Here is a 15,099-nt window from a genome sequence, read left to right as displayed (position 1 = left end):
AAAAGTTAAAAAATCTCCCCAAAAAATTTTGATGTCCATAATTCCCCCCCCCCCTCTGTGAGGTGGGCACCCCTGATTTTCCCCCTTGACTTCGCAGCCAGGGGCGACCCGATAGGAGGTACTGCTTGTGACCTCCCAAAAATTTCCGTTCTCGGAAATTTTTGCCAGACGATTCGGTAAAATTTGGAGTTCTATTCAGCAAAATTATCAACATTCGGTGATATTTGGAGCAGTTCCATTCGGCAAAATTATGATCTTTCGGCGAAATTTGGAGTTCTATTCGGCAAATTGAGGATTTCCGCCTCCCCAAAAATTTGAGTTCGGGGCGCTTCTGTCCGCTTAGGGGCCATTCATTAATTACGTAAGGATGATTTTGGCAATTTTCGATCCCCCCTTTCCCCATGTAAGGGTACGTAAGATTCCCCCTCCCCTATTCTTAAGTAAGATTCCATTTCCTTTTTTAAAATAATAAGGTGTTGTTAGAAAAGGATCAGTTATACTAAAACTCCCAGTTTGACGTAAATCAAAGATTTTTATTTTTCGATATATTACGTGATGCGATACTAATTAAAAATAAAACATGCCATGAATAGTGCTATTATTTAACTATATTTTACACTATTCATGCTTTGTATAACAAGTAAAAAATATTTCATCCTAATACGTTTTTTACCAGAAGCAAATGAAATATGATCTCTTCCAAACCACTTAACTGCGCGATTTCTTATATAAAATATCGAAATTCTAAAAATTCTAAAACGAGAACCGCTTGCTTTGTTATAGAGTTGGATATAGATGAAGGTAGCTTTTTGTTCTATTTTTTAACTAATGGCACACGCACGGCTTTGCCCGTAGTAGAAAATTAAAAGGTCTTTTGGTTCGCCTGTATATTTACAAATAATGTATCATAAATTTCGCACCAATTGGCTTGCCATGTTACGGTTCCACGTTATGATAACTTCGTCATTTACTCGTCCATCTTATGATAATTTTGCTCGGTAAAATGTTCTTAAAATTGGAATAGAAAAAGAACAAAATCGAATTTTCGAAAAATCGCTTCGAGGTGCACACCCCCATGCTGCAAACTAATTCTGTGCCAAATTTCATGAAAATCTGGCGGACGGTCTAGGCGCTATGTGCGTCACAGAAATCCTCACAGACAGAGAGAGATCTGGACAGAGCGATATCCAGACAGAGAGACTATCAGCTCTATTATTAGTAAAGAAGTTTTGAAACTAAATTGAGTCGAAGGGGCAGATGAAATTGTATAATATGGAGTTTAAAATATGCTGTATTTCGATCCCACTACAGTAATACTTAATGAACAGCAAGCAGTCAAGAAAGAACATTTTTTGTTAAGTTTAACTCACAAAACCGTTTGAAAAACCAGCGAAACATTCTACTATTAAACATAAGTTAAAATTATTGTAAACTAGTGGTACCCGCACGGATTTGCCCGTAATAGAAAATTAAAAGGTCTTTTGGTTCGCCTGTATATTTACAAATAATGTATGGTGATTTTTCTCGCCAATTGACTCGTGCCCATGTTACGGTTCCACGTTATGATAATTTCGTAATTTACTCGTCCATCTTATGATATTTTTGTTCTTAAAATTGGATTGGAAAAAGAACCACGTCGAATTTTCGAAAAATCGCTTCGAGGTGCACACCCCCATGCTACAAACTAACTTTGTGCCAAATTTCATGAAAATTGGCCGAATGGTCTAGGCGCTATGCGCGTCACAGAGATCCGGACAGAAAGAAGGACATTCAGCTTTATTATTAGTAAAGAAAAGAAGAATAAGCAGTGCATATTTTATTTATGCTCTTAATAGTTGAGTAACGAGGGGAGTATTTTGGGAATGAGGTTTCTTCTCTCGAATTTTGAGCTTAGAGTGGGGGGAAGAGGACACGTTACCTCCAGCATAGACAGTTGGCTGTTTTGTCCATGATGGATGTTTCTACTAGCGGAAGAAAATTGAGAGAAAAAGATTGATCTAGAAAGATCTAGAAAAAGAGATGTAACCTTTACTTCAGCAGGGATTATTAGAAACTGATACAGTGAAACCTGTGCATAACGATACTGTCTATAACAATAAACCTGCCTATAACGATATTTACCTTGGTCCCAAGAAAAATGTTAGCATGAATAATCGAACAATAACTTGTCTGCAACAATAGTTTTTTATGTTCCCATTGTATCGTTGTAGACAGGTTTTATTGTATAACTATACTGTCTATAACAATAAACCCGTCTGTAACGATATTTTTCTTGGTCCCAAGAAAAATGTTAACATGAATAATCAAACTGTCTATAACAATAACTTTTCTACAACAATAGTTTTTTAGGTTCCCATTGTATCGTTGTAGTTAGATTTTACTGTATAACGACACTGTCTATAATAATAAACTGTCTATAACGATATTTTCCTTGGTCCCAAGAAAAATGTTAGCATGAATAATCAAACTGTCTATAACAATAATTTGTCCATAACAATAGTTTTTTAGGTTCCTATTGTATCGTTGTAGACAGGTTTTACTGTACCTTTATTCTAATGGGGAATTTTAAAGAATGCTTTTTGTTTGCGTATGGTGAGTACTGGGGACTATTCTCTTCCTTCTGATGAGAATACTTTGGCACTATTGTCCGAACTCTGATGAGGGTTTTTAAGGACACTTGTCCTCACTCAAGCCAGGATTTTTTTGGTGATTAATGTTGAGACTGTACTGGGGATATTTGGAGAGTGTTATCCTAACTCTTATGAGGATTTAAAGAACGCTATTTTGGGACTGTTGCCTACATTCTAATGACACTTTTAATTAACACCGGACGACGCAGCTAGTATTTGTAACATCAAGGAAAAAAAATCTGCTACTTTTGCGTTTTTAAAATGAACAAGCAACATGTCAAAAAAAGTGGTCTTTTTGATTTTTGCTTGAACGAGGATTGCCACTTTAATAGTAGCAATTGTTACAGAAGTAATGAATTTTAAAAAGCGAATGAATTTTTAGCCATTTTTTTTTGCTTGTAAATATGACAATTTGGTTTAATTTGATTTTAATACTTTGAAATTTAATATAAACATGTAATCAAATCGTTTACACTTGTATACCATGTTGCGTTCCCTATTCACCTTCCTCCCCATACAACTGAAAATTTAAAAAAAAAAAAAAAAAAAATAGCAAACACTATACCTATACTATACGTTTTAACCTGAAAAACCTTTATTTTCACAACCGTTAGTTTTAGACTAGCTGCGTCGCCCGGCTTTGCACGGTCCACCTCAAAAATAAAAGTTATGTCAAGTGACGCGAGTTCAACACTCAGGCTTGAACCAAAAAAAAAAAAAAAAAAAGTCAGTGTAGTTTTGCGGCAGATTGCGGAAAACCCCCCAAAAAAGTAAACAATTTAAATCCCCTGATTACAGGAAAAGCCTCAAAACAAAAACAAGAATTTTACCTGTTCATATTCGAGAAAAAGAAATGGCAACAGATCTTTCATCTCAATGATTTTCTTCACGCTGTAAATTTTAATAAAAGCGTTCATCCGGAAAGTTGAGTTGAAGCACGGAATAATAATTTGAATGGAGGAAAGCCTTCGAAAAATATGGATTTTATTTTGAAATCTAAGAGTCATAATTAATAATTTTTAATGGATATCTCCGCTAATTATTATCGGAGGATTATGTTAAATAGCCAAACATGAAGACGGGAAGATGACGAATCCATCGATACCTGGTTCGATGGTCAGTTCACTGTCGTTCGGGAGAAGAAGCTTGGACATAGATAGATAGATAGATACTCAGATTTTATATGTATAAGATGTATACTTCCAGTTGTAAAAATGTTCAAAATCAGATGCAGAGTTGAAGATTGAAGTGAAAATAAAAAGAAGTCAAAAAATACAAAATTTAACTTTTTATACGGGCCCCATGTCTCCTAACTTATACTTAGGGAAATAATCTCCATTGAAAAACAATTCCAACACAAAAAGTTTGAATTTAGTACGATTAATATTCACCGAGCTATGAAACGCAGCGTTTCGTGACTTACACCACTATTCACTCGCCGTCAATAACGCCTTTTGGGGAAAAATATAGCAGTTAACATGTGTTTAAAATTATACTTGTGCATAGAGTGTGGTTTTTTAAATTGTTCGAGGTTATGTAGTGTGTTTTTGCGTATCACGGCATAACATTTGCATTTATATTTATGTATAGTTTTTAATTGATATCTCCGCTAATTATTATCGGAGGATTATGTTAAATAGCCAAACATAAAGACGGGAAGAATATGAATCCATCGATACCTGGTTCGATGGTCAGTTCACTGTTGTTCGGGAGAAGAAACTTGGACATAGATGACTACATAGATACATACATAGGTACATACGCTCAGTTTTTAATAATATAAGATAGGGTTAAGTGAACCAATATGACGGTATCTCCTAATATGGGCCACCACATCCGTCCGATATCTAAAGAGAATGTCAGAATTAGTTGACCAAGAGCCGACACTCCGTGTTATGACCAGAACAGTGGTTTAAGAAGCGATTTTGGACGTCACAGGTGCCTGCCTGTTTCACAGTTCTGAAAACATTTCACAGTGCAACAGGAAACAAAATACACCGTTCTTCCGCGTTGAAAATTTATTATTTCTTCTATATTAACGTCGCGTTATTCAGTATCTACTCGATTTGAAGCGTAATTAATGTTGGTGATTAGGGGCGAAAATTAGATTGGAGCATCGCCGAATATGAGGTAAGGCGCAATGTCGAGTAAATTACGCAATATGGAACGAAGTTCCTCTTCAGAAAGGAAGAATGCGAAACGTATTTTTTTCAATGTTGTTTCAGAATTTATTCCAAATTTACTTGCAAAATATAAAAGTAGATGGTGTTTTACGCACCAAATTGATTCATCTGTTACCGTTGTTAAATACATTGATTAATTTATTTTTTCAAACTAATGACTATACAATATTACCACCTTGCAATAAGGCATGGGTAAGAATGGACTGCTGTACCGTGTTATTAGTGAAATTCACTCAACTATACAATATTACCATCTTGCAATAAGGCATGGGTAAGAATAGACTGCTGTATCGTGTCTTCAATGAAATTCACTTAACTACACAATACAATATTGCCAACTTGCAATAAGGCATGGGTAAGAATGGACTGTTGTATCGTGTCATCAGTGAAATTCACTCAACTACACAATACAATATGACCACCTTGAAATAAGGCATGGGTAAAAATGGACTGCTGTATCGTGTCATCAGTGAAATTCACGCAAGCATACAGTATGACCACTTTGAACTGAGGAATGGGTAAAAAAGACGAGGCAGCAGAAAAAGTGTCACTTACCGCAACCGGGACAAAGAATCTTCTTGACCGCTCGCAAAGTTCGTTTGTCTTTCGGAATGGGTAGAGCAGCGGCCGTCAGGGACGGCCAAGCGATCCTCCGCGAAGGACCCCCGAACACCAGGTACTGGCGCCCCAGTCTCAAGCTGTCCTGGTCCAGGCAGTGACCTCCGGCCCTGGTGTGGTAGACCACCTCCGTGTCCTCCAGGCGCCTCGAGGACTCCATCCAGGTGGCATTCTCCGGCTTCAGGCGGAGGTCCACCGTGAACCAGGCGCGCACTGTGCCATCCCTCTGCACCAGGACGCTGCGCAGTGTCCCCACGAAAACCACCTGCGACCGGAGGGCGCGGGACTGGACGGAGGTCACCGCCGCCCACGTGGGCAGCCCCTTGTCCGACTCTGTGGCACCCTTGCCCTTGCCGAGGCACACCACATCGCTAGAGCCCAGGCACAGAGAACAGAAGCAGAGGACAAGCAACAGGAGGCGGCACAGGATTCGGAACACATTCATGACCTGAGGAACGAGCACTGCACCAAAGTGTGTGGAGAAGTGTCCTTTTCTAAGCACTAACTCCTGTTTTGTATGTTTTAATATTCACAGGGAAAATAACAGGATTCGGAACACAATCATGACCTGAGGAACGAGCACTAAACTAAAGTGTTTGAAGAGTACCCTTTTCTGCACACTCTAACTCCGATTTCTATATTTCAATATTCACAGGAAAAGTGGCACTGGAGGCGGCACAGGATTCGGAACACAATCATGACTTGAGGAACGAACACTACACCAAAGCGTCTGAAGAAGTGTCCTTTTCTGCGCACCAACTCCTGTTTTCTATATATTAATACTCACAGGGAAAAAACAACAGGATTCGGAACACAATCATGACCTGAGGAACGAGCACGGAACTTAAATGTCTGGAGAGTGTCCTATTCTACACACCAACTCCTGTTTTGTATATTTTAATATTCACAGGAAAAGCAACAGGAGGTGGCACAGGATTCGGAACACAATCATGACCTGAGGAACGAGCACTACACCAAAGCGTCTGGAGAAGTGTCCTTTTCTGCGCACCAACTCCTGTTTTCTATATATTAATACTCACAGGGAAAAAACAACAGGATTCGGAACACAATCATGACCTGAGGAACGAGCACGGAACTTAAATGTCTGGAGAGTGTCCTATTCTACACACCAACTCCTGTTTTGTATATTTTAATATTCACAGGAAAAGCAACAGAAGGTATCACTGGATTTGGAACACAATCATGACCTAAGGAACTCTGCCGAGTGTTCTCTTCTACGCACACTAGTTTTTTTTTTTTTCGTATATTTTAATATTTACCTTTTTTTTTTCCCGGGAATCACAGACGAAAAGAAATAATAACTTCACTTCACTCGGAGAGAAGTTTCATCACTGTGTGTGCGTCAGTTACTTACATAAAACCAATCTCAGAGGGTAAGAATATCCGATATTGCAAATGAAATGGCTTCCTACGAGGGGTCTTCGTGGTAGGGGCCGGGCCCCGGGTCGCCCACCGCTCGCCGGGCCCTTCTGACTCGCATGACACCTGAGATGGGAGAGAGAGAGAGAGGACTGGATAGGGAGAGGCTCTTGTCTGGAAGCAGACGATCGCACGCGCCTTCTTCCGCTCGCATCCACCGCGCACGCGCAGTCGGGGACGTCACGCAACACGAGCCGCGCTTATCTTCGAAGTGATAAAACTTTGCTCGAAGGGGGGGGGGGGGCGCTCAGGTACGGCCCTTTCTCCTCCCCAAATACAGAGCAAGCAGGAGAATCAGCTTTTATTCGAACTTGAAGAATTTTTCTTCCTTTCTTTTATTTAACTTCAGAGCCTTTGGACCAATTTTTCGTATTTAGGCATTTCGACGGGTTACTGATAGACATTTTACAAGCAAAATAATTACTACAGTGAGATCTCGTTGCAAATAATACCAATAGAACGAAACATCCGTTTCAACATAATGAATTTTCAGTCCTGATTACACTGAAAAACAAATGTTAACGAACTTTCTGTTCCTCAATGTAATTTGGGTGTTTCTTATAGATTTCAAGGTGCTGAAAAAGAATATGTTTGCAAAAACTTTCTATCACCCTCCAATTTAAAGGGGTCGAAGGACAATTAACCTCAAAATGTTCGACTTTCTGGATTTCATTTAAGAATATCAACGAAGAGGTGCATACTGAAGTTTACTACTCTTTTTTTTTTTTTAACAAAACAATTTTTGTCACACAGTTATAACAGGAAGGAACAGTTTCTGTCCATTAAAATATGGCTAGAAAGCATCTTAGATTTTAGGTGTGTCCTTTCAGTTTCCCGTTTCATATCCCAAAACTGTAAATAATATCAATTATCAATAAATTCAAGAGCATAAGCTGTGGCTATTTTTATTGCAACTGTAAATGGTGCGGAGATATTTAACTTGTAAATTTTGTGAATTAATCGTCAACAGCTTTGTCATTTAATAATAACACAAATAATTTTTGACCTACAGGTACAACAAAATATTACAATATGCATATCGATCTTTGAAAATTACTCGTATTATTGTATGCTTTGATCTTCAGAGGTAAGTTTTTGATGACTGGGACAGATTACAAGTATTACTACATAGTTAAAATATTACAAGATAGGTGGCGCTAAAAACAAAGTAAATATTTCATCCATTCACTTCCTCCCGCTATTTCACTTTGCTCCTATATATATTTCCTGTATTGTGGGATTAAAATTCCCACACCTTCCCCCACCCACCCCTCCATTTAAGCTTTTAATTCTCATATGAGAAACCATTATATATCATAATATTACGTAACCACTTTCTTATAAAAAAAAATTTACTAAAAAATGGAAAAGATTTTGTAAAATACTAATCACTAATAATAAATACTAGTTTTTGGGGGCAAATTTTGTACGAAACATATTGATTTGTACGTGTTGTAATTCGTTGTAATGGGTGAACGCAATAACATTCGCAACACGTAAAAAGCATGTTTTTAAGTACATTTTGTTTTGAAAGAAAGCTGCTACTTTATGTTAGTATACATGGTGGTATTCAAATATATTAAAATTAAAAGGCTAAGTTAAAAATTCCCCAAACAAAATGCAAATATATATTTAAACAAGTCACACCTGCGTAAATGGATTAAGCGAAAAATAATTTCGTAAATTTCAGTAGGATACAGCTTTGATATTCTTTTTTTCTGCTCTTTGACCAAGAGTGTTTTTTAAAAAACGGCAATCTGAAAGGAGTCCCCAAAATTTTCAAGGTTGAACACCCAGTGGCGGATCTAACATGTCGCAATTGCGAGGGGTCCCCCCAAAGGGAATTCAAAAATTTTAATTTTTTTTACACAGGTCTGTGACAGGAAGGGGCCCCAAAAAATGCACTGCGACGGGTCCCCAGACTTGTTCATCCGCCAATGTAAACACCCCTGCTCTAGAACAGTGGTGACCAACCTTTTGCTACCCCATACCTCATACTCAGGGCCCGATTAATGTATCCAGGGGCCCTAGGCCAAATACTTTTTTGGGGCTCCTTGTATTTAAACTTCATAACATTAGCCATTGGCTGAAACAATTTTAGCCACAGACTAAAGTAATTTCAGCCGTTGGGGGGGGGGGGGGCGTAGGCCACGGCCTAGTTGACCTATTCAGTAATCAGACCCTGCTCATACTAAGATTAATCTCTCGTTGTTGTTTTCACCTTACTTGATGCTTATTTTATTGATACGAGTTTTATGTCTGTTTTTACAAAAGCCAATTAATGTCTGTTTGACTTCGAATTTGCAACAATCCATCGTAAAATGATCGGTTGCGTTCGAGGGCTCCAAAATACTTTTTTTGATGCGTAACATTGAACATTACGACGAGATGCATGGTTTAGTTTCGTCAGCCGCATATAGCATGCTGGCTTTAGGTTGGGCTAAGGCTCCTATATAAGGAGAGCTGTCTTATCCGACATTTTGGCTCCAAAATTGCCGGGCGAAAAAAATAGTATTTGTATAAAAGTCTCATTGCAGAAAACTGGTGTCCAAGCTTCAGATGCGTTGCCTGATTGATGTTTGATGGTTTTATTCTGTAGATGAAGACAATTTCAGTAATACAAATTAAAAATAAATAAGGTGTGGTAAGAAGTTTATTACAGTAAACTTCTCCCGATACATTTTTGTTGAATTTGTGAACTAAGTTGTCTTTCTAGATTTTCTAGTGACATTTTACTCAACTTATCATCCATTGTTTTACGACATGGCAACCAGCGAATTTTATAACCTTTTTATAAATACTAGAAACGAGGTTGGATACAATTCTGTCTTCGAACCAAAATGTCGGATAAGTCAGCCTGTCCTTCTCAAGGGGCTCTAGGTTGGGCACCATTAGTCTAGGCACATTATGTATCTCTCTCAATCAGAGCCGAATTTAGCTCAACGCAGAACCTAGGCAGATTTGAAATCTGCCCCCCCCCCCCCCCTAAAGAAACTAGTATGTTGTGGCCATCAAGAAACTTTCTTCTATATTTTTCTTTTTTTTTTTCTGATCCCTCCCCATGCTGGACGAGGAAGCAATATTCCCAATAAAAACAAAATGACACATGCAAAAACTTGACGACCATCCCAATGTCTGAATTATTGCAAAAGCAAAGCAAAGAGCGAAAATTGAAAGTTATTTTAAAAGCCTTGCTTGAATTAATTACAAATATTTTATTTGTTAACAAACATAAGATGGCAACAGTTAAAAATTTTAAATCATTGAGATAATATTTCCGATCGTTTCCATACAATTAAAATCACGAGAAATACGCAGACGATAATCTATTACGAATTATCTTTCTTATTGTTGCATTAATAAAGCTATTTTTATTAAAAAAAAAAAAAAAATCAACACCTCTTGGAGCGATTGGCGTCAAAATTGAACCAAAGCCTGTTTACATATGGATTCACATATATTCCAAATTTCAACCAGAACGTAGCTTTACTTCTTGAGATAGGGCACTCACAATGGAAAAAAAGAACGGGCGATTGCGCTACCCCCTTTTTAGCTGTTGACACCAAAATAAAATCAGCTCTTATACCCACTAAGGACTACTTGCCGATAAATTTTTCTTTCATTCCGTTAATTATTTCTTGAGATACAGCAGTCACAATTGACGACAAAAAACGTTCTATAGCTCAACCCCCGTTTGAGTTATTGACACCAAAATTGAATCAGCACCTGTTCCTGTTACTGGCAACATATGGACCAAATTTTGTTTGATTCCGCCAGTTACTTCCTGAGGAATAGCAAGCACGCGTAACTCAAAAAACGTCCCATTGCTCCACCCCCCTTGGAGGAATTCGCGCCAAAAACCAATGGGCACAAGTTCACATAGGGGCACATATGTGTACCGAATTTCGTTCGATTTCATGCGGTAGTTTTTGCTGTAGAGCGGCCACAAAAAACTGGTCACACACATACACACACACACACACACACACACACACATACACACACACAGACAGACAGACATTTTCCAAAAATAGTCGAAATGGACTCAACACACCTCAAAACGTTCGAATCCGTCAAAATTCGAAATTCGAAAATTTGCACGAATCCAATACTTTCTTCTATATATTAGATATAGAAGAAAGTAAAAATGAAGCAAAATATCTTGGACTCAAAAAACGCAAAATACTGTACCCTAAATTTAAACTGTCAAGCTTATGATGATGTTTTACATTCAGGGGTTGCCCTGATAGGAGGTCCATGTGAGCTCCCAAAAATTCCTTACACGGCAAATTTGCAAAATTTTTTGGCGATTCGGAAGACGTGGAGAAAACATTGCAATATTGAGATTTATTTATTTATTTTTACTTTCTTCTATATCTAATATATAGAAGAAAGTATTGGATTCGTGCAAATTTTCGAATTTCGAATTTTGACGGATTCGAACGTTTTGAGGTGTGTTGAGTCCATTTCGACTATTTTTGGAAAATGTCTGTCTGTCTGTGTGTGTGTATGTGTGTGTGTGTGTGTGTGTGTATGTGTGTGACCAGTTTTTTGTGGCCGCTCTACAGCAAAAACTACCGCATGAAATCGAACGAAATTTGGTACACATATGTGCCCCTATGTGAACTTGTGCCCATTGGTTTTTGGCGCGAATTCCTCCAAGGGGGGTGGAGCAATGGGACGTTTTTTGAGTTACGCGTGCTTGCTATTCCTCAGGAAGTAACTGGCAGAATCAAACAAAATTTGGTCCATATGTTGCCAGTAACAGGAACAGGTGCTGATTCAATTTTGGTGTCAATCACTCAAACGGGGGTTGAGCTATTGAACGTTTTTTGTCGTCAATTGTGACTGCTGTATCTCAAGAAATAATGAATGGAATCAAACAAAAATTTTTTGACAAGTAGCCCTTAGTGGGTATAAAAGCTGATTTTATTTTGGTGTCACCAGCTAAAAAGGGGGGTAGCGCAATCACCCGTTCTTTTTTTCCATTGTGAGTGCCCTGTCTCAAGAAGTAATGCTACGTTCTGGTTGAAATTTGGAATATATGTGAATCCATACGTAAACAGACTTTGGTTCAATTTTGACTCCAATCGCTCCAAGAGGTGTTGATTTTTTTTTCTTTTTTTTTGCGAATAAAAATATTTTTATTAATGCAACAATAAGAAAGATAAATGGTAATAGATTGTCGTCTGCGTATTTCTCGTGATTTTAATTGTATGGAAATGATCGGAAATATTATCTCAATGATTTAAAATTTTTCACTGTTGCCATCTTATGTTTGTTAACAACTAAAATATTTGTAATTCAAGCAAGGCTTTTAAAATAACCTTCAATTTTCGCTCTTTGCTTTACTTTTGCAATAATTCAGACATTGGGATGGTCGTCAAGTTTTTGCATGTGTCATTTTGTTTTTGTTGGGAATATTGCTTCCTCGTCAAGCATAGGGAGGAATCAGATAAAAAAAGAAAAATATAGAAGAAAGTTTCGTGATGGCCGCAACATACTAGTTTCAATTTTGAAAATTGTTTTTAATGATGCCTATCGTTCCTAACGTTCCTTCCTTTAGATGCTATGTTGTATGTATGTATGATATGCGTGCATGATCGTATTTTAATATTCGGGGAAAATTAGAACTTCATTCGGCAAATTGACAATTTCAAAAATTTTAGTTCGAGGCGCCCCTGTTAATATTTAATTTTGTACGTCGTTTGTGGTTCAAATGCTGTTCGATTATAGGTTATTAAACGGTTCACATAAGACCTTATTTACAATTTGTATATTTGTTTATATACATCTTCTTTCTTTACTAATAATAAAGCAGAAAGTCTCTCCGTCCGGAGGATGTCTGGATGTCTGGATATCTGTAGGATGTCTGTAGGATGTCTGTGACGCGCATAGCGCCTAAACCGTTCGGCCGATTTTCATGAAATTTGGCACAAAGTTAGTATGTAGCATGGGGGTGTGCACCTCGATGTTTCGAAAATTCGATGTGGTTCTTTTTTTATTCCAATTTTAAGAAAAAAACTATCATAAATTACGAAATCATCATAACGTGGAACCGTAACATGGGCACAAGCCAATTGGCGAGATACGAAATTATCATAGCGTGGAACCGTAAGATGGGTACAAGCCAATTAGAGAGAAGGTTCACCATACATTATTTGTAAATATACAGGCGAACCAAAAGACCTTTTAATTTGCTATTACGGGCAAAGCCGTGCGGGTACCATTTGTATATAATAAAAAAACTGAGCGTATGTATCTATTTATGTCAGAGTTACTTCTCCCGAACCCCAATGAACTGACCATCGAATCAGGAATCGATGGATTCGTCATCTTCCCGTCTTTATGTTTGGCTATTTTACGCAATCCTTTGATTTTAATTAGCGGAGGCATCCATTAAAAACTATTAATTATGATACTTGGATTTCGACATAAAATCCCTATTTTTCGAAGACTTTCCTCCATTCAAATGACTATTCAGCGCTTCATCTCCACTTTCCGCAACAATAATTTTATTAAAATTTATAGTGGTGAAGAAAATCATTGAGACGAAATATCTGTTGCCATTTTTGTCTCGAATATGAATAAATAAAATTCTGGTTTTTGTTTTAATGTCTTTTCCTGTAATCGGGAGGTTTAAAATGTTTCCTTTTTTGTTGTTTTTCCGAAATCTGCAGCAGAGTTTTACTGATTTTTTTTTCTTTTGTCCAAGCGTGATTGTTGAACACGTGTCACTTGACATTACTTTTATTTTCGAGGTGAACCCTGCAAAGCCGGGCGACGTAGCTAGTCAATTAATAAATGATGATTATTATTTTCCCACAACTCAATTGTTTTATAAACATGGTTTCTTTCATTCTTTGAAGTTTTAAAACCTTATGTTTCCGTATAATGTCAAGCAGATAAATTATTGTAAACTGATACAAACATAAGTAAGACCGAAAAGGGCAAATATAATAATAGAAAATGGGGAAATAAAAATTTGTCTTGAATGCTAAGCATACTTCACTAAAGACAGAATCTTAACTTTCAGAATTAAAAGGAAAAAAAAACATTGCATTCCGAATAAAATCTGTTACATTTTTTCAAAATTAAGAATTAGTGATATTTTGATCAAAACCGTGTTTTGAAATCGAATCTCTAGATTAGTTATAAAGTATATCTAGAAAGCTGAATCTTTGCTGAGCACTGAACTTTAATGTCTTGAGCGATAACCATTTTATCAGCAGTCATATTTATAACTAGTGGTACCCGCACGGCTTTGCCCGTAGTAGAAAATTAAAAGGTCATTTGGTTCGCCTGTATATTCACAAATAATGGATGACGAATTTCTCGCCAATTTGCTATGTTCATTTGCTTGCCCATGTTACGGTTCCACGTCATGATAACTTGCTCGGTAAAATTTTCTTAAAATTGGAATAAAAAAAGAACAAAATCAAATGTTCGAAAAATCGCTTCGAGGTGCACGCACCCATGCTATAAACTAATTCTGTGCCAAATTTCATGAAAATCGGCCGAACGGTCTAGCCGCTATGCGCGTCACAGAGATCCTGCCAGACAGAGAGAGAGCCTGACAGACAGAGAGAGATCCAGACAGAGACTTTCATCTTTATTATTAACTAGTGGTACCCGCACGGCTTTGCCCGTAATAGAAAAATTAAAAGGTCTTTTGGTTCACCTGTATATTTACACATAATATTTGGTGAATTTTCTCGCCAGTTGGTTTGTACCCATCTTACGGTTCCACGTTATGATAATTTCGTATCTCGCCAATTGGCTTGTGCCCATGTTACGGTTCCACGTTATGATAATTTCGCTATTTACTCGTCCATCTTATGATATTTTGTTCTTAAAAAATTGGAATAGAAAAAGAACCACATCGAATTTTCGAAAAATCGCTTCGAGGTGCACACCCCCATGCTACAAACAAACTTTGTGCCAAATTTCATGAAAATCGGCCGAATGGTTTAGGCGCTATGCGCGTCACAGACATCCAGACATCCTCCGGACAGAGAGACTTTCAGCTTTATTATTAGTAAAGAAGATAAAGATAAAGATTCTTTCCCATTTTATTAAATTTCTGTGAAAAATGGGCTTAAAATTGGAATAGAAAAAGAAGAAAATCGAATTTTCGAAAAATCGCTTCGAGGTGCACACCTTCATGCTACATACTAACTTTGTGCCAAATTTCCTGAAAATCGGCCGAACGGTCTAGGCGCTATGCG

General features: G+C 37.5%; 1 protein-coding gene across 3 annotated transcripts in view; it reads right to left on the bottom strand.

Annotated features, from left to right (window-relative positions):
• LOC129220468 (pro-neuregulin-2, membrane-bound isoform-like) overlaps positions 1-6,604 on the bottom strand; it is a 125,294-nt gene extending 118,690 nt beyond the window's left edge. For 2 of the 3 annotated variants that reach the window (XM_054854888.1, XM_054854887.1), the window contains exon 1: positions 5,369-6,604. In XM_054854888.1, the coding sequence (XP_054710863.1) occupies positions 5,369-5,876 (508 nt within the window). In that variant the 5' untranslated portion in view covers positions 5,877-6,604. The remainder of the gene's footprint in view (positions 1-5,368) is intronic. The other variant, XR_008580471.1, reaches the window with a different exon arrangement.
• Between the last annotated feature and the right edge of the window lie 8,495 nt (positions 6,605-15,099).

Source organism: Uloborus diversus, chromosome 4 (assembly GCF_026930045.1).
Source record: "Uloborus diversus isolate 005 chromosome 4, Udiv.v.3.1, whole genome shotgun sequence".
Classification (NCBI taxonomy): Eukaryota; Metazoa; Arthropoda; class Arachnida; order Araneae; family Uloboridae; genus Uloborus; species Uloborus diversus.
The sequence above is the reverse complement of the archived record's forward strand: the minus strand, read 5'-3'. Positions and strand labels throughout refer to the sequence as shown.